We start from the raw sequence: 20,130 nt of genomic DNA on the forward strand, positions 1-20,130 counted from the left end.
CTCTCAATTGGCTCCATTTTATCCAGTAGTACTCTGTGCTTATCCAAAGCCTATAAGCAGGGTGCCTGGGGCATTCAGTCATCTTGGTCCATGGCAGCTGTATGGCCAAACATGATATCACTCTGAAGAGTGACCCAAAGAGAGACATTTATCTCACTTAATTAAAGGCATCCAAATGCTAAGTAACTCTTCCAAGAGCTCTACTACCTCAAATCCCCCTGTAGTAAGTAGGAAGGGACTGGTACTCCTGTAAATGAGATATCTATAACAGGTAGGATGAATCACACTCAGGAAGTCCCTCTCTCTTCTCACTGACCAGAAAGGAAGCCCAATGGTGAAGATGAACACAGCAAAAAACAGGCAAGAGAAACTGCATAGAAAGCAACTCCATTGTACTTAATCAAAATCCTCTTGAGTGTCCACATTATTTACTTACTAGTTCTGCAATTGCAGCAGTTTAATTTGCATAATCTCATAATTTTTTATGTCCCTGCCCACTGCAGGGGGTTGGAACTAGATGGTCTTTAAAGGTCCCTTCCAACCCAAACCACTCTATGATTCTATGATTGTCTTTGTGATAAAAAAATTTCTTTGGCAAACTTCCTATGATTTCCCTATGTTCTGTTAGAACAGTCAGTAAAATAGATCCTCATGTATTTGGATCTTTCTCATCAAACTGTAGCAGTGTTCAAATGGCAATAGACCAATATAATCAAAATAAAGCAAATATACACACACATACTTGATATAAATAAATGTGTCAAGTAAAGATTGCCTAGTAGTCTGCTTTTGGATGCTATGCTGTATGACACATTTGCAGAATGTACTCATAGTTTACCAGAAACTAAGTGAATTCGGTAAGAGATTGCATTTTCTCTGAAAGGTTCAAAGAACATTCAATAAAAGGATCATGACAGCTTTGAGAGAATATGGACTAGGTCTTAACAGATTACTTGGTAATTTGAACAGAGCTGAACACATTGCTAGTGTTTGGCAAGTAACAATAAATGGTAATTTAAAATTGCATTTATGCTTTCCTTTTATTTCAACACATTTTAAAGCTGAAAAGGACCACTAAATATTAAAGCAATTCTTGACTCAACTGATTGACTGAACTGAAATCCTGGTACTGGACATTGTCTCATTATCAAATGAATACCAAAAAGACCAGTAAGACACTTAAAGGTCAAAAGATGAAACAGTGGAGTATGAGATGTATCTACACTCAGTGTGTCCTATTAACACAGTCTTTATTTCCTTTTTACAAAAAATAGAAATAACAACAGACAAAACATACTCAAAAAAATCAATGCTTTTGCCTTGGTCTCACTGAGGAGCTGAGCCGGCAGAGTCCTGGCTGAAACTTTGACAGTATATGCCATTGACAAAGGGAAATAAAGATATATGACAGTATATCCATGCAAGACACAAAGTACAAAATGTGTTCTGTGGCCCAACAAACATTTTGGAGGTTGCCTGTGTCATAACAATTTTCAAATTGTTACTTTTGCTCACCCATGCCTTTACACAGCACAGCTTACAAACAAGTTACATATACACATATATCATGAAAAAGTTTTGTATATGGTCTAACTGCTACAAATTAAGGCATCCTAACAGCTGCTGTTGTGCTGGTGAGGAGTATGTCTCATATTAGTGTTTCAAAAGGATATATTTCAGGTATTTCAAACAAAGTGAGACATCATGAGATGTGGTTTAGAGGAAGAATTCCTGCAGCTCTGTTTCTTCAGTACTCTTTTGACTGTTGGATTTCTGGCTTTTCCTATCGATGTCATCATGCCTGGAGAGAAAAAGAAGAAAATTACTCATAGTAACACTAACAATATAGAAGGATTTGCCTTCTGTTTGTTTACCCTGTTCTATTCCATTTGCAAGTATTGAACTCTGAATTAATCTTTCTCTCTGGGCTTATTTCTCTAGACATATAGTACACAAAATACTTAATACTGTGGATTCTTACTGACTTTCTTGTAGCTCCTATTCTGAAATCAAAACTGGAACCAATGGGAAGATGAGGAGCTTTTTAAGTCACAGCATTAATTAGTACACTGCCATAATGTTCTGGTAATAATGGACAGAATGTCCAAAAATTCCTCATCCTTTAAGGAGAAGTACTACAGAGATAAAAAGATTCACTACAACACACATTAGACATATCTTGTTTGTTTCTGACTCTACCTGTAAGGGAATCATCTAGTCCACATTAATAACCATCAGAGAGAAATAAACACTTTCAGAAGGTGATTCATTGGACTTACTTTACGTGTCTGCTTAAGTAAAAGATGGTGGCAATGGCCATAGGAAAAACGGCAAGCAGTAATTCTCTTTCTGACACAGGGCCTGTATGTCTTTTAACATTGGAATTTAGGTAAAATCTCAATTCAAATAATTAAGATTTTATTAGATACACAGATAAGGATAATTTCTCTATAGTGTGTCTTCATTTCCACACTAGGTAAACTTAAATTTAAAAAAAAATAAATTAAAAATCTATCTATTCTGTATGAGACTCAAATGATAGCTTGCCAATTAAAGTAGAAAAATTAAACACTAAATATTTGTAACACTCAGTTTCTTCACTTCCTTTCTTATGTCCTTGTTCTGAATCCCCAGTATGTTCCCCCTCTCTTCAAATAACCCTCCAGCTGAAGGATTTTTTATTAAGCATCCAGCCCACGGCAACTTTCAAACAGGTTAAAAGGCTCATTTTTAGTTATTACTTCTGAACAGTAAAACTCCTACAATACAATCATGACCAGCTGGTTTGTTGCTGCAAAGGACAGATACTAGCAGGAGGTTAAAAACCCCCAGCAAAGGGCAAGAGCATGTGTATAAAAAGTTTGCCTTAAACTCACATATTTGCAAGCCTGATTCTTGTAAACCAGAATAGCTTTATTCCAGTCTACAAGCACCACAAAAAACGAAATATCCCCAAGAGACTGATATTTAGGATGCTTAGATAACCTTGTGGTGACTTCAGGATTTAACAGAAGCTGACCTTCTCAGGGACCACAGTTGTGGGTTCTAATAAGACAGCATGAAGGATCATTATTTTAAAATCCCCTTCATTCATCTAAATTACTGTTGCCACATACCCAAAGCAAGACCAGAAGACATAGAATTGAGCCCGGGGAGGTAAAATTTGTAGGACTGAGTCTGACGAGGTAAAAGAGGAGCACTTAACTTTTTGCCATAACAACTTTTTGGGACTTAACATGCATTGCTGTTATCAACAGTACGTTTAGTGTTAACCATGGAGCTTTATTATAGGATGCTTTCTAAGGCTAAGATAATTTGCATCAGTTAACTACTGCATTAGCTTAGACTTGCAGTGTTGAAAGACCCTGTGGGTGAGTCCCCCGTGTAGAGGCTCACTAGGCACTCCAAAGACCCCACTTTGCAGCTCTACAGTTGCACTGTGACCTCAAAGACAATCATTTTTAGCTAACGCAGATGTCTCGATGACAATGCTGAACAGACATGCCTTTTACAACTGTGCCTACTGACCTGAAGGAAATGTATTACCAATATTACTAATTACTAACCAAATTTCTAGTATCTTCTCGTGCCTGTGTCACCACAGAAATACTAAACATCTCCTCATGCAACAGGCACTGATGCATGATCATAACAGTTCACAACAGAACAACTGTAAATTGTCTGGGACAAGGCCTAAATTACTTTCATATTGATTTTATACTGTACTAGTTTGAATCATAACTATTTTATTAGACATACAGATAAGCATCCTTTTTCTAGAGTATATATTTGAAGTTGTAATTTATCCAGCACTAGGTCTGGCAGTGGGATATCTGTTAGGTAGATCCAGTTACTATTTTAGAAGCATGCCCAGTTTACTATGTGACAGAAACCTGACAGAATTCTGCTGATTGCCCTTGACATATGAAGCGATTTTTGCTGTTGATAGCTGCAGCTAATACAGGGGTTTGTATTGATATGGTGAGTTAGTGCTTACTTTAATGTACTGCAGATCTCAGATGATTTAAAGTGTGGGAAAGAACCATTCACTGGCATACATGTAAGATGGAAAAAACTACAAGCATTTGGTTGGAGTCGTAATACGCAAAAAACCTAGCCAATCTTTTCAAAAGGGGAAAAAATATCCCAACCCATCCAGCACATCCGAAATTTACTCTAAGGCCTTAAGAAAAATAGGGTATATCAAATTTTAAAAGGACACTAGAAAATTTAATACAATCCTCTACTATTAAGCTGTGACCAATTTGAAAAACTAAACTACAAAGCCTTGATGTACTTGGGTATTTTGAATGAAAAAATAAAACAAACGAAATAAACAGAAGCTGAAGTAAAAGAAGCTGGAAACTGGTGGACAGGAATGTCATCTGACTGAAGGTAGATTGTGTATAATGACTTCAGATTTCAGAAGATGCTAATAAAATTGCCTATATAAGGACCTAGAGTTAAAATGGGTTTGGGACTGTATCCAGAAATATAAACCCCAAATATAACAATCCACAAAGGCTTAAAACACCAAAGACTGCTCTGTTTTCCAGAAAGGTTCTTTTTCACAATAGCTCTGAAATGGTAATTACATAGTGTCCCCAGGCCATCCAGGGAAAATTCAGACAGTGTCCAGGGGCTTGTAGTGCATGTGATGGTGATGTTCTTCTGTTATTTAAATTTCACAGGCTACAGGGCAGCATGCAGTGGACTAACGACAGGCACCCATTTTGCCATTCAAAAATCACAACACATGCTAAAAGGCATCACGAAGGCTGGCTTAGAAGCTCTGAGAGCCTTCAGGTCTGCATTCTGATTTCTGAAAAGCACAATACATCTTCCGTTCTTACGTGATTTTTGGAAATCTCGTGCCACAGACTCTGGCACACAATTTGTCCACTTCTGTCCTAATCTGTGGGTACAATAACAGCCTCCTCAAGCTGTGCCCCTAGTGCACTCTGCTCCTTGTTTCCTACTCTCTGGTTTTCCATACGTCCACCACCACGGGGACAGCTTCAGGACATAGTGCCTGGATCAGCAGTGCCTGGAGGGATAGCCAGGAGTTCAGGTGCAACCTTCACCTTCCCAGCAGGTGACTGCAGCTCTGCAGTGGCAGCCAGAACTTCCCTGTCTCTCGCTGCTTCTGGGGAATGCCATGCTGCCAGAGATTTCTCACACAAGAGCATCTACACAAGGCAATACCAAATTACAACAACTGGCTACATCCAGGAGACGGCTCTAACTGAAGGATGAGATTAATGGTTTTGTATTACTCCATGGTCTGGACAGGCAGCTGGGTGTTTTGACTGGAGGCTGCCCACTGATGCTCCCTCAAACTGCTCCTGTGCAGTCAGTTTTCTGCACTGGAATTTCCCTCTTTGTTTTCAGGAGAGAATGAAACCTCTTGGAAACCTTAGAGTTCTGTTTCTGGTTTCACATACACTGTGCCGATGACTTCAGAACAAGACTCCCATTTCCATTACGGAAATTGAGTTTTTAAGTATGGGAAGGTCCTGGCATTAGAAAACAAGTGAACAAAAAAAATTATTAGACATTTAGAAAAGAGTAACTTGAAAGTAATTTAGGCTCCTGAACTGCAGAATGACTAATTTATAATTTTCCTGGAACTATCTTCAAATGTATAATTTTGGTGTGAATAGCAATCATTTCTAGGCCTAATGAAAGGATTTACACCTCAGTTTATCAGAAAAAAATTGTCATCACAAGAATTTGTGAGTATTAAGAGTTGAATAAAAATGACAGGTAATTTTCACAAAGCATTTGTTTATAAAATAAACACACATTTTGTCAAATGTTGTTTTTTCCAACATGTCTTTATGGACCTTGAGGCACTGGTCTCTATCTGCCTGAATAGCCCTGATGGAACACATCTAAATTAAGGAGTTTGAACACAGTCAAAGTTATCAGACTTTTAAAAACCAGATTTACCTTCAAAGTCTGAGGGAGAGTATGAAAAATGTGTGAAAATAGGAGAGCACTAGACTTAAACTACAGCATTCTACCTCATGTTCTCTGTACTCTCCATTTAGAGATGAACTGTGGTCTTTTTGCTCTCCTCATGAGAGGAAATTTAATTTCCATTCTCATCTGGTACTTGACTTTCATTCAACAGAGGCTGAGTACTCAGCCAAAGTGTGCTATACTCCCTGGTGGATTTACGAGTATGAATACTTTCTATACTTGCTTGGAACTGAAATCCTGTAGCCAGTTCAATGGTGACATCAGCAGAAATCCATCATAAATTTTCTTTTCTAGGAATTTAGATGTTCATCTGTTCATCTATTTCCCTTCTTGTTCATCAATCAATTCCAGTATTTCAGTTAGAATAATGTTAGCAAATGCATGCAATTTGGGAAAACAAAGCAACAGAGATGCTAAACATCACCATGCATAAGCACATACCAAGCATAGTTACATGGAAGTTCTTCATTCAACGTGCTAGAGGAAAGACTGGTGTAGCTGAAGTAAGGACCCTAAGGAAGTACAACATCATATCAGTTAAAAACATGCACTGAGCTTACCACATGCATAACATGGAAGTCTACCAAAACATGCAGTCAAATAGCCGCAATAACATTTTAACAGATTTCGTTTTGAGTTAGCAAATGAGGCTGAATCTGTTACCTCATTGAGATGTGTGCTGTGGTCCTTTGGATTGGTATGAAAATGTATTCTTGCCACAATTTTGATGTTGGCAACAACGACATGCAAACACAACCCTTCCACAGACAACACAGGTTTTACAGTGCAAACATCAATATTGTTAGAATTACCTCATCCAACTCTTCAAATTTCTTAGGGAACTATGAAAACTGCTCATGATCTTGCAATCTATCAGAACATCTTTGAAGATAGACTGTCTTTTCCTTTGTCACTATAAAATCTGAATCACTCTTTTGAAAAGAATTGCCACTGTGTTATGAAAATACTTCTATGTTAAATTGGCTGTTCGACTAGGTGGTGCATGTCTTTAAAGGCTCAAATCAGTAGTTCATACTGTGTTTCTGAGTAAACTTTAATAAATGCAGTCCCACTTCAATATAGCCTATTAGGTCTCCTTTGAATTTTTCATTTCATTTCACATTCTGCTATAGCGCTACTGTTCTAGCAGTACCCACTAATATGGACTGCTCACTGTTTCCCAGTTCTCTCTTTCCACTGTTTCTTTTCCATACTCATTTTGCCTCCTCTATGCCTAAGATTTTCCTGTGTTTTTCTCCCATTACCTTGTCATACTTTTTACAGTATATAATTCACTATTCCTCCTCCTTCTCTTGGCCTGCTTTATGTCGTTTTTTTCATCTTGAAATTATTCTTTTGCCTCATGTTTTTCCATCCACCCCTTCCCTCCCACCCTGTCTTTCACAGAGGACTAAATCATCCACCATTCCCTCTCACTCAACTCTTTATTGTATCTCCAGATGCTCGCACTTCTCTCCGCTCCACAAACACTGCGCTCACAGTATTTCCTACCTCTGTCTCTTTCATTCAGTATCTCTTCCTTTCTCTTGGAAGATACATTTGTTCAAAGTATTTTCTCCTTTCTTTCACACAAGAGAGCCAGCCTCCTAACTGGAGACACCCCTTTCTGTTGGGATCCCAGAAAATGCACTCTGTTCACCGCAGAGAGGGGATGATCTGGATCCAGTACACTTCGCTACAGACCAGCCATATGCCCTGCCACGAGAAGACTCTCTGCTATGAAGAGAGGTTTATATTCTACTATTCTGAGCTTTATATTCTACCACTTATTTTTATCCTGTTGGCTTCATCAGTCTTGGCTATAGGACTGGACAGGGCTAGTCCTTCAGTTATTTACTCCTCAGAAATCCCATGGATTCAAGTGTGACATTCTCATTGTATGACTTGTCACTCATAGCAACATCAAACATCATTTCCAGGTGAATCACGCCTCTGTGGAAAGCTTTCAACACAGAACATGTGAACCATGTGCACTAAGAGTACGGACTCTGTACACAAGCAATACCTGCCACTCCTTGGAAAAGCCTTCCAAAATTAAAACAGTGGATGGGCTATCTACAGGTCAAATACAGTAAAGTATTTGTGTGCATCCTTTTGCTATAGAAAGGCAGGAAGAAGAAGCTGTCAAACTTATTCATTACTTAAAAAGACAAGAGAAAAAAAAGGCCCTTCCTCCTTTCAGTGCACTCACTGGCTTGTTTCTTCCTTTTGTGAGAGCTGCTGGATTTCCCTTGCTGTCTGCTGTCTTCCTTCCTAATGAGGTAAAAGGCAGCGTCGATGAGGTTTTGATCAGGTTTGCTGTTTGACAGTTGTTGTTGTTATTTTGGTTGCCACTCAGTGTCTCCATTATGGACCGAAAGGTTCCAAAAGGCCTTTTCAGCTGGTCCCCCGCTGGCTCCCCAGAGCCGGGTGGAGCCCGCACGAGTCCTTTGCCTCGCTCTTTATCCTTTTCCTCATTTAGTTCTGACTCTGCTAGCTCCACCTGCACCACAGGCTCCTCAAAAGTTACTCGGAGTTTCAAATTTTGGGAGGTTCTGCGCTTTGAAGATGGAGACTTGAGAGCACTCTTAGGGCTGGTGGCAACCTTTTGAGCAGTGGCATTGTCCGTGCTGGATGGAGAGTTGTCTCCACAAAACTGGCTCTGAGGTACAGTACCAGACTGATATGGGGCTTCATTATCCTGATCACTGCTCTCTGAAGTAGGGGAAGGACTGTGGCCATCCACTGACTTAGAGACCCTGATACCAAAAGGGAAGCGGCGTCCTGCTGCGGAAGTGTGTTTCTTAATCATCAGGTGCAAACTCTCTGTGCTCTCAACACTCTCCACTATGGGCTGAGGCCTTGGTTTGTCAGTTCTTTTCACAGGGGTGTTCTTGTGGTCCTCAGAGTTAGCTGAGTCTGTGTCAGACTCACTGAGCGACCTTTGCATCAGTTGCCTCAGTCTGGCCAACTTCAGCTCCCTTTTCTCTGGCAAAATCTTCTTCACGTTCTTGGAGGATGCATGAGCATCCTGAAATTCCAAAGTCAGCTTTTCCTGCATACAGACATTTTCAGAGATTTCCTTCCCCAACAACTGGCGCAAGATTTTATCTGAGTCCTCATCTTTTATCTTGGCTCGAGTGTGACTAGAGGTTCCCAAGCTGCCAAGAATCTGAATCCCATCTTGGGTGTTCAATTTACTTTTTGGTGGAGACAATTCATCTGCTTCAGATGGTTTCCACTGGGGTTTGCCAGAAGCAGGAGATGATGGCGAGCTTAAAGAAAAAAAGAGGAGGAAATACCACAGCCAAATTAATGCACATATAAAATGTGAAACTGCCATTTCCAGTGTACGTGTCTGTCTCAGCTTATTGTTACTTCTCCTCTTCATCGCTACTCACGTGGAATTCATTACTATGATGCCACAGCGAAGATTACACAGAGAAGGATGTAACCCTGCTTCTACTCCTAATTGGGATTTGCATCTCTTCACTTTCTCTTACAGAGAAAACTCCTTAAAATCAAAACTTAGAATGGTTATTTCAATGTCAAAGATGACTTTCTGAGGAAAGCTTTAGAGAAACTACTGTTTCTTATTTGTGGGAGTTGACATGTTTTAAAAGGCGAAAAAAACCCACAAGGCCAAATGCCTACTATCCAAGTCACATCATAATACAGAAGTAGCTTATTCTAAATACTGCAAAAGTACCAGCTCTCTGCATAGCAATGATTTCATAAATCTAAACTTCATCTGGTATTAATAATCGCTATGTAAGACTTCATAAAAAGTTAGGGCCATTTGCACTCAAAACCTTTTCAGATATGACATGCTGAAAAGCATGAGAAAGGTGACATGAATTTATTTCAATACTATTAGAATAATAAATTAAATTTAGAACTCCAAATGTTATATAGCAAGGAAACAGCAATCTCAAGTAAGTCTGATTTGCAAAGAACGTAAATTACAGAGACTGTTTCTTTCCCCGTGACGTATGCCAGAGCTCATAATACTCCATGTTCTTATTTTAAACCACTTTTCCTCTAAGCAAGGGTAAGGTGACAAAATTACGGTTAGTGTGAGGCAGTGAATTCATAAATTTCATTTCTTTTTTCACAAGCAAATTCTACTCTGATGACTCCATAGTTCTCACAGTGTACAAAATTCACATGCCTATACTAGCTATCTCATCTTCAATTCATGTTGCACTTTTTCTCCTGTGGCAAACCGAAACAGACACTGAAGAATATGCATGTATCTACAACAGACGTTCCTACTGAAAAGGATAAGTTCTCTTAGAACTGCTGCTGGCTCCTTGGATGATGATAATATCCACAAATGAGTTCTAGCTGGACGGAAAAGTAGTAGCCAACAATGAAATAAAATTTTAAATAATGTATCCTTTTCAGACTTGCTCACTTAATGAAAAGATGTTGAAACCTACTCTTTTACAGGGATAATGAATGATGAGAGATCTGCTCTCACCTGATCTTATCTGATACTGAAAGTAAAACAGTCTTGGTGCTCACCAGTACTCAGATGAGAGACCACTTGGAAAGACCAGTCAGCAAAAATCACAGAAACCAAATGAGCTGGAAGCCAGCGTTTGGTCCCATTGTCCCTATTGAGCTGGCAGACAGGGAAGACAAAGACCATCATTCTAAAAAAAAGGACAAAATAACTCTTTCTGGTGTGGTTTTGTACTTCAGCAGGAGTTTAGAGTTTACAGCCCTTTCCTAGTTGAAGTTCCTTTACACAAATGCATCTCCAATCCTAATGTCTTTGTTATCTACTTCTGTAACTATTTGCACTTGTCTGAAACACTGACACAAGAAATTCAGGGACATGGAGTACTTGTCCAGAAAAGCGCTTGAGATTCTGTGAGAATGGAAAAAAAGCAGTCACTGATCCTACGAGTTCCTACTTGATGACCCAAAGCTCTGACCATCAATGCCTGCAGAAGCTTTTATGCTGGCTTTATACTTTAACACATATGTAGCTCCCTAACAACTCTGAAACAAGGAGAAGCGCTGTATATGTCTTCCAGAGAGGAAGTGAATTAGAAGCTAATGATAAAACGAGTCCTATTTGCATGTGAGTTACTTAATTCCTTTCAAAGTCTTCTTCATATTGCTATCAGAGAGAAGTTGTGTGCTTGCTTGACTTCCATGCATCACACTGGAAGTCTGTGGCAGAAGTGAGAGAGATATGTTAGCAGACTCCACATCCAGTCCTGTGCCTTTATTTTCCTCCTCTTTACTGTTACTCGTTTTGTGTCTATTTCTTGGACTTCTGACAGGATATGTAAACAATACATAAAATTTCTGGAGTTTTGACTTTTCATACAAGCTACTGCAGGCATAGGATTTAAGGAGTGTAAGGAGTCTTATTAATCTGAAAGCAGGTTTTGTTGGTAACTGGCTTTATGAATTACTCCTGGCAGTAATGTACGGTGGACCACCACAAGGTCAAACTTTATAAGTTTCCTAGGGGTTTCTAGGATCCTCTGCTATTCATCTCATACAAAATATACTCTATTCCACTGTAAATCTGATTTCCACTCTGTTGGGAAACAGGGACTATTCATTTCATACTCAAAATTTCCAATATTTATACAACATTACACACTGTCATATTCTAGAAGCTCAGCTTCAAGCCCACGAGGTAAAAAAACACATTTACTTTACAGAACACATCTACCATTTAGACAGGTCACAGCTTCTCCTGATAACCGATGTACCATGAAACTGTGCAAATCCAGGCTGCAGCACAGTTCCAGTCACCTTACCTTGGGGACATGGGCAGTGACTTGCCCTCTGACCGCTGGGCTTCTAAAAGCTGCTGGAGTTGGTTCTGTAATGTCACACGTTCCACTGTCTGCCTGCAAGAAAATGTAAGTCTGTTTACTTTGAATTGTAAAACTGTCAGCATTAGTAAGCTATGGGATAACTGATACTACCCGTTCAACTCTATTCAAAAAAGAAGTCCTCTTCACCTATACTTTACATAGTAAATAGAAAGAGAAATTATAAATAATAGCATAAACAGAGAGTTTGTACTTGTCTCTGAATCCCTGTGGACATTTTGTGATCACTGTACAAGACCAACTGAGAGATGCTTACTTGTCAGAGATTATTTATTATACTTCATATAAGGACAACTGTGGGATCATAAGCAGCAGTTCATTGGAAGTGAGAGACTCACAGAAAATAATAGTCCAGAAGCAAAGATATGGCAGAGCAAACTTAGAGCCACTTGGTTCTTAGTTGTTTGTGTAAAGGAAGAGGAAAGGTACAGAGTAAGAAGTCACTTCCTACATTTGGTGGATGGCTTTTACTCAGCTAAATGATAGCTCAGACAACTGCTCTCTCCTTTTCCACCTGCAAGTGAACCCAGAGAGGAGCCTTTGCCCACTGGGAAAGGCTGGTCTAATCTTCTTCAGCTGCAGGATGGAGCTAAGTATGACCTCTGTGTATTCAGGGGAGTAGGAAAAAACACATCTGCTTGCTGCCCAACCTTACCAAAGGTCCTAGCTGTGCTCTGCACCCACGTTATGCTCAGTAGTGCTGTACCTTCTGCAGTCTATCACTTTCAGCATGGTGTTGCGATCTACACTGCTTTGTAAATAACTTTAGAGACCAATGTTTAAAAAATTGTAATAGTAGATATAATTAATTAGTAATATAAAAGTGACTTCCATGCTAGAAACTCAATTTACCATAGAACTGTAACCACCATCTCTGTCATCCTGCCACATACTTATTTCCATAGGAAGGACTCAGTTGAACAAGATAACCTGCAAACCTTCAAGTAGTTCTACAAAAATGAAGGAATAGATCAATTTGCCACAAAAAGTTATTCTCCCTCTCCCATCCAATTTAGACCTGCCATTCTAACATCAAAACACCCCTTTAGCTTGTTGACCACCACAGATAACATTCGGTCTTGTTTAGTGACCTGTAAGTTCCCGTGCCTCTAAACACTGCACAGACAGAATTATTGGGAAACTACGACAAAACAAGAGATTTACAGCTTTTTGTTACTATACATATGCTATCCTTCACCTGGAATACAGTTGGGACATTTGGTTTTATTCCCTGGTCCTGATGAAATGACCATGTGAAAATGACTTTTTATCTGCTTCTCCCAGGCTCTGCTTCTGTTGCTGTAGAAGTAATATGTTTTTAGTACTTTTATTCTTATTGGATCTGCAGAATTAATACAGTTCTCCGCCAGTGAGCTGGACTCTTTCCTCGTTCACATGCCATCAGCAGAAGAGTTAGCTGAGTTCCAAATGCAGTCTTTATAACTGGCAAAGTCAAAGCCAGAAATAATCCAGATGACTTTTTAGACTAGGGGTCGTACTTGCAGGGTTGGCAGAAGACAAACATTTTACTTTTAACATATCAAAGTGGATCTGAAAAGTGCTACAGAAATAAAGGTGGGATCTTGACATACTGCCTTGACATCACATTTTACAATACAACCATGCTTTATGTAGATCATTTCTTCCTTTAATTTTCCGTCTTCCTTCCTCTTGCCTACACACTTCCTTAGACTATTTTAAAATTACTCCTACCATCTGTCAACATTGGCTTATATTACAACTCCCCAGATATTCTCTTTTAAAAGCCAGGGAAATTTTCATTTGAGATTAGATTGTGATGCAATTTATCTGTTTTACTTGCCTTTTATGCTTCCTTCAAGTTCTATTTCTAAATATCTAAATAATGTAGCTAACACTTTCTTATGCCTTTAGCCTTAATGGAAATCTCTGACACCTCTTCTGCTGAGTTAATGTTCTCATTCCACTTAAACATTTTATGGTGCTAAAAGAATTAATGTTTTCTCCATTTTCACAGTTTAACTAGTTAGTAAATAGCTCACAGAAACCCACACATCTTGCCAGCACTATTCCTAAAGATCTATACATACACATATATATCTAAGATAACATTGAAAACAGGGATCACAACTTCTTGGAATAGCAATATTGCTAACTATAAAAACCAGACTGATTTAGGAGACAAGATCAGTGTAGCTTCAGGGGTAAGAGGGTCTACTTACTTATAATATTTAATGCCCAAATTCTCAGGGTCTTAGCTTAGACAATGTTCTCAGTAAGTAATATGTAAGGACCCTTCTGTGTCTACTTAAACAATTGTGGACCCCAGCTACCTCCTAATGAAATCAGGGAGCTCAGTAACTGAACAGGGAACAGGCTGAGGCACTGGGCTCTACTGAAGTATCTTTCATAGTATGTTGCCTTACTTCTCCATTTTGTTTCAAATAAAACAAGAATGGCCACTCTACAAAGCAGAAAATAAAACAGCTTAACTAAGTAAAAAAGAGACACACATTATCAAGTTTATACTGGGTTTCTTACTATACATCTGTATAACACTTACTACTACAAAAAACCCCCAAACAAATCAGCAACTTGCACACACCTTACCATACCACTACAATAATTTTTCATTCAGCTATTTTTACAGCTATTCCTATGAAGTTTCAGGAAAATCGTGGATTTTGTTTACAGAACACAGAAAAGTGATGGCAACAGAGGACATTCAACCACTTTCTCATCTTCATCTTTTTACTCATGGTTTGCTTTGATCTTTGCCTTCCCAGAGATTTTGGCTTGATAGAGTATCAAAAAGATCAACAAGTGTCTCATGCATTAATTGCTTTGCACATACTTAAAAGTAGGACAGTGCAACCCTTTGGAAATGCAGGTAGAATGGTCTGTCATCAAGTAGCATTGTAAAAGAAGTCTAGGGCAGCATTAATTTTATGTCATTAGTTCTGACTTGGTCTCTTCAGGCCAGGAAAGCCCAAACAATACAAGTCATTACTGCTAATGTAATCAGTGCTAGAAACCATGTATTTGTGCAGGTAGGAATTTTCTACACTGGCAACTAAGGTTCTTTTAGACAGATGAAATCAGTGAGGGAATAACTAAGATTGTAAGACCTATGGAGATCTCAGGAAGTAAAATGAAAGCCAATATTTTGTATAGACTCTGTGAGAAACTTTTGTGACTGTCCTAAGCATTTTTTTTAGTTCAGAAAGTCCTACTGGAATTGACCAAACTTCCATAATTAGCAAGAGATGCAAACCAAAGCTTTCATTTTGAAGCCAGTACTAGCAGTTTTTGTGGGCCACTTTCCTTTTTATCTATGGAAAGAATTGCTTGGTTCCTTCACTCTTTTGTGGAAAAGTCTCAGTTAATCCTCTTGGGAAGATTTGATAGAACATTTGTAGTCACCATTTATCTCCTTCTTTCAAACATAAAGGCTTTTCTTTCTGAATGGAGACTTAGACCCAACTCAAAAGGTTTTGCTATACTCCTCCGTATTTGTCATCTGAGCTGCTTTGGATTAAAGACCTGCAACATGTGAAAACTCTGGCAAAGTGATTTCATTGTTTTGCTTTTGTGCTTTCTTTTCAGGAATGGCTCCAAAGAGTGTGATGGATTGGGATAACTTCTCTCTAGAACTGCTCTATGTTGCCTTGATGACTGGAAGAGCTCATAAAAAGAGAATGAAAGATGGTGCTTCCTCTTTGGTTTCGGACCTTTGAAGATAGGTCTTGCTAGGTGCTGATCTAAGACAGTTTCAGCGCTGCTGTTCTTCTTGCACAATATCAACCATTCCAGTCTTCCTGTGGTTGGGGACATACAGTGTTACCAGAGAGAGGCTCTTATCCCTGGCTAATAAGACACCCAGAATAAAAGAAGATTGCATGATCAGCTCATGTTTACAGCAGCTGAGGGAAGGCCAGGAAGCATGTAAGGGCTTTCTGTGTTGATATTGACCACTCAAGTAATCCATCATGATACAATCATAACTACTCTGTCTCTAGAACAATGTCCATTAACACCAGCAGAAGTAGGTGGAGAAAATACTGGAAAGCCAGCTCAGCTGCCCAAGTTGGAGCTATTCCTATGTAGCAGCAGTTTGAAGTGACTTAGCCTGTAAACTGGACTTCCATCTGTTGCCATCTGATGCTTGCAGGATCTTCAGAGGTGCTGTAGCCAATGAATTCTCCTGCTATGCTAGAGGTAAGGCCCCTTGAGAAGCTGCCCCAGGCATGTAGTTCGTACCATCCTTGGATTTTTATGCAGGATGGAGCTGCTAAACAGGGCAAGAGTCTTCTTCCATCAACCCCTCTGGCTCCTGAGCATGGGCCTCTGAACATGGTCCATTGCTTCTATCAGAGCCACTCATGGCCTGAGGCTTGCAGCCCAAATAGCCATGCAGAAGCTGTTCTTTCAAGCAGAAAATAGAATATTTCACTGCCTCAGTAAACTGCAACAGGGTTGCACAAGAGACTTGCATCTCTTTGTAGAAGAGGAAGAAAAGGCTGCTGCTGCACTTACTGGAGCTAAATTTGAAGCCTGAAAAAACAGGCTGCTGAAGGGAAGCAGATTTAACTCCAGCTGAGACAAGCAAAGGAACCCATCAGGAGCCAGATAAGAATCATTTAAATGACTTCCTATGCATGCAGTCTATGAGATGACAGGCGGGAGACTTGGAAAAGTGTTAATGCTTTTGTCAGGAAAGTCAGAACTAGAGTATTTCTATGGGGGTAAACAGCCTGCTGACTGACATAACAAGTCTTTTTTTTCCATATGAGAGGTAACACTTATATCAAGTACTGGGTGAGCACTGAAGAGAAATGAGACATGGAGAATCTGTGGTTGCCATTTCTACTTACTGGTGTGTGCGGTGTTTTTCTGCTGAGTTATGGGGAAAATAAATTTAACTTATATATTGAGATGAGTCAGGTGCTAATGCAGGCTACTCAGAAAATACCCTATGTTCTGGTTTTTTCCTTTATATGAGCTGATTTATATATTTTAGTATTTCTCAGCAAATGAACCAACTACAAAACACCTGGTACTTTGAAATGTCCAGTGAACAGTGTCAGACTGTAAAATTATGAAAACTGTGAAAATCATAATAATCCTTAGTTCACTGTTTGTATTTATGAGAGTATAAATGTTAAAGAGGAGTGAAGACATCACAAAGAGAAAATGCCTTTATAATGTAAAACTTACAGGTACAAACATAAAAATAAGCATACTTCAAATGCGGGAAGATATTCTGTAATGACAGAGAGGACTGCTACTACACACCCCTTTTGCTGTAAAAACAGTACAAAATAGATACCTGATTATACCAAAAGGATGAATTAACAATACAGAAAATTTTTACTCTTATTTTTAAGACACCCAGTTTGAAACTAGAAATTGTGTCACTGTAATGGGTTGGCCCCACCTGGCAACCAACCACCCACACAGCCAGTCTCTCACTCCTCCAGCCCTCAGTGGGATGGGGGCAGAAAATAGGAAAAACAGAGGCAAAAAAGCTTGTTGGTCAAGATAAAGACAGGGAGATCACTCACCAATTATTGTCATGGGCAAAAGAGACTCAACTTGGGGAATTTAACTTAATTCATTGCCAATTAGCATATTTCTTTATTGATTCAGGTGTTGGGAAACAAAAAAGGACAGACAGTTAAAATACCTATGCTCCCCTTTTCCAGGCTTAGCTTCACTCCCAGGTTCATTTGCACTCCAAGTCCCTCTTCTCCCCCATTCTCAGGCTTCACTCCAGACAACTCTCCTCCTCTCTTGTCATTGCTGCAGGTTACACTCAGTCTTACCAGTGAGGCAACGAGCAGCACAGGTCAGGGTTCATGTGTAGCAGTTTCTCTCTGCTGCTCCTTCCTTCTCATTTTTTCCTGTGCTCTAGTGTGGGTCCTTTGCAGGCTGCAGTCCGTTTGAGGAAGCACTGGCTTATCCATGTGGATAAGTGGGCTTATCTGTGGCTGCAGTCCTTTTAGGGGGTATACCTGTTCCAGCATGGATACTCCATGGGCGACCATCCCTTTGCAGCTGTGCTTGCTCCACCATGGTACACCTCCTGCTCCTCTGACCTTGCTGTTCCCTTTGTTTGTCAGTCCTCTGTTCCCTCCTCCTCTCTGGCATTTTCTGCCCTTTCTCAAATATGTTTTCATAGAGGTGCCACCAACTTGGTTGATGGGCTTAGCTGTGTCCTGCAGTGGGTCTGTTGTGGAGCCGGCTGGAATTAGTTGAGTCTGGCAAAGGGCAGCCACTCACGTGTTCTCATAGAGGCCGCCCCTGCAGCTCCCCTGCTAACAGAGTCTTGTAATTTATACCCAGTACCATTACCCACATGCTACTTGCATAAAATGATATGGTCTCCTCTAAACATGGGATTGCCAGAAGCCATTTTCATGGCTTGTGGTAGCTGACAAGCTCTTGATCATCTATCTAAGTTGGAACAATGTTAGGTCAGTGCTGATGGTTTCTAAGAGTCTTACCTTATGAGCCTATTGACATGCTAAGTCACAGAAACTGCACCTACCATAAAAGCAAGCAATTGCATAAATTCATGTTTCAAAACCATAGAATCATAGAACGATTTAGGTTGGAAAAGACCTTTAAGATCATCAAGTCCAACCATTAACCTAACACTGCCAACTCCACCACTAAACCATGTCCCTAAGCACCACATGTACAGGTCTTTTAAATACTTCCAGGGATGGTGACTCGACCACTTCCCTAGGCAGCCTGTTCCAATGCTTGGGAACCCTTTTGGTGAATAAATTTTTCCTAATATCCAATCTAAACCTCCCCTGGAGCAACTTGAGGCCATTTCCTCTCGTCTTATCACTTGTCACTTGGGAGAAGAGACCGACCCCCACCTCTCTACAACCTCCTTTCAGGTAGTTGTACAGAGCGATAAGGTCTCCCCTCAGCCTCCTTTTCTCCAGGCTAAACAACCCCAGTTCCCTCAGCCGCTCCTCATCAGACTTGTGCTCTAGACCCTTCACCAGCTTCGTTGCCCTTCTTTGGACACGCTCCAGCACCTCAATGTCTTTCTTGTAGTGAGGGGCCCAAAACTGAACACCGTATTTGACGTGCAGTCTCACTAGAGCCTTCCCTAGTCCTGCTGGCCACATTATTTCTGATACAAGCCAGGATGCTCTTGGCCTTCTTGGCCACCTGAGCACACTGCCAGCTCATATTCAGCTGGCTGTCAAGCAACACCCCCAGGTCCTTTTCTGCCAGGCAGTTTTCCAGCCACTCTTCCCCAAGCCTGTAGCGTTGCATGGGGTTATTGCGACCCAAGTGCAGGCTATTTACAGAACGTTTATTAAAATCCATACTAAAATATTAAAACCAGCTCCTATGAAGAAAAAAAAGAATATAAGATATTTCCTGAGTAGCCATTGTGGGCTTTGGTGACCTTCCAAGTCCAAAAAACCCCCTCCAACTAATATTTCCATTATTCCTCCCAACATCAACACCCAGCACTGTAACTGGGAAAAGCCACTCACTGTATATAAAAGCATGCTATGCGAACAGAAATTATGATCAGCAATGGTGTGATCCCAAGGTATGCAAAGGAAAAAGGGACCAGATCGCTTCCTACATACCCTTGTCCACTCCCACTCCGTTCATCCATGTTCATAGCAAACTGCCACAAATAGAACAGCTGAAAAACTGAGTGGCTAAAGGTGAAGGGGCAAATGCTTGAGAGCAGGAAAGAGTGGAGAAATAAGGTAGAAATATTACTTGAAAATGTCATATATAAGAGAAAATTTAATATATAAGAAGCAGAAAACAGACACTGCTAATAAATTGAAGACAAAGTAGAGCATTGTTTTAAGAATGATCCTTCTGCTAACAATTTTAACAATCTGGAAACACTTACTCCTTCAGCTGCTTAGTTAGCTTGACAACCTGAGAGGCCAATGACATACATGTCTCCACAACCACTAAGTAGCGGGAACACATGGTGTGCCCGTGTCGCTCAGCGCTTTGTGAGGGTTTCTCTCCCACGTGGTTTTGCATGGTGACATTTGCTCCATATTCAACCAATGTCTGTAAAAACACAAAAGGAAACATTGACACCTGTAAGTGTAAGTCTCTGCTGTGACTTCTGGTCAACCACAAGAACGGCAGGATGCAAAGCACTCCTGAATAAAATGCTTGAAAATGTTGGTCTAAGCCAATCATTTTTAAAAATCAGCCACTGACAAGTCCGTATGCAGCTTGAACTCAAAACACACACCACTAAAATCTATCACTTGGGTGCAAGGATAAAACAGAA

At 40.0% G+C, this 20,130-nt stretch overlaps 1 protein-coding gene across 8 annotated transcripts in view; it reads right to left on the bottom strand.

Annotated features, from left to right (window-relative positions):
- Window positions 1-1,216: 1,216 nt before the first annotated feature.
- SNCAIP (synuclein alpha interacting protein) overlaps window positions 1,217-20,130 on the bottom strand; it is a 95,465-nt gene continuing 76,551 nt past the window's right edge. For 7 of the 8 annotated variants that reach the window (XM_072860418.1, XM_072860417.1, XM_072860416.1 and 4 more), the window contains exons 8-11: window positions 19,732-19,901; window positions 11,772-11,864; window positions 8,198-9,260; window positions 1,217-1,801 (exon numbers count right to left, since the gene is read on the bottom strand). In XM_072860418.1, the coding sequence (XP_072716519.1) occupies window positions 1,796-1,801; window positions 8,198-9,260; window positions 11,772-11,864; window positions 19,732-19,901 (1,332 nt within the window). In that variant the 3' untranslated portion in view covers window positions 1,217-1,795. Of the gene's footprint in view, window positions 1,802-6,426; window positions 6,498-8,197; window positions 9,261-11,771; window positions 11,865-19,731; window positions 19,902-20,130 lie in introns of all 8 variants that reach the window. The other variant, XM_072860423.1, reaches the window with a different exon arrangement.

The sequence above is a fragment of the Ciconia boyciana genome, chromosome 4 (genome assembly GCF_034638445.1).
Source record: "Ciconia boyciana chromosome 4, ASM3463844v1, whole genome shotgun sequence".
NCBI lineage: Eukaryota > Metazoa > Chordata > Aves > Ciconiiformes > Ciconiidae > Ciconia > Ciconia boyciana.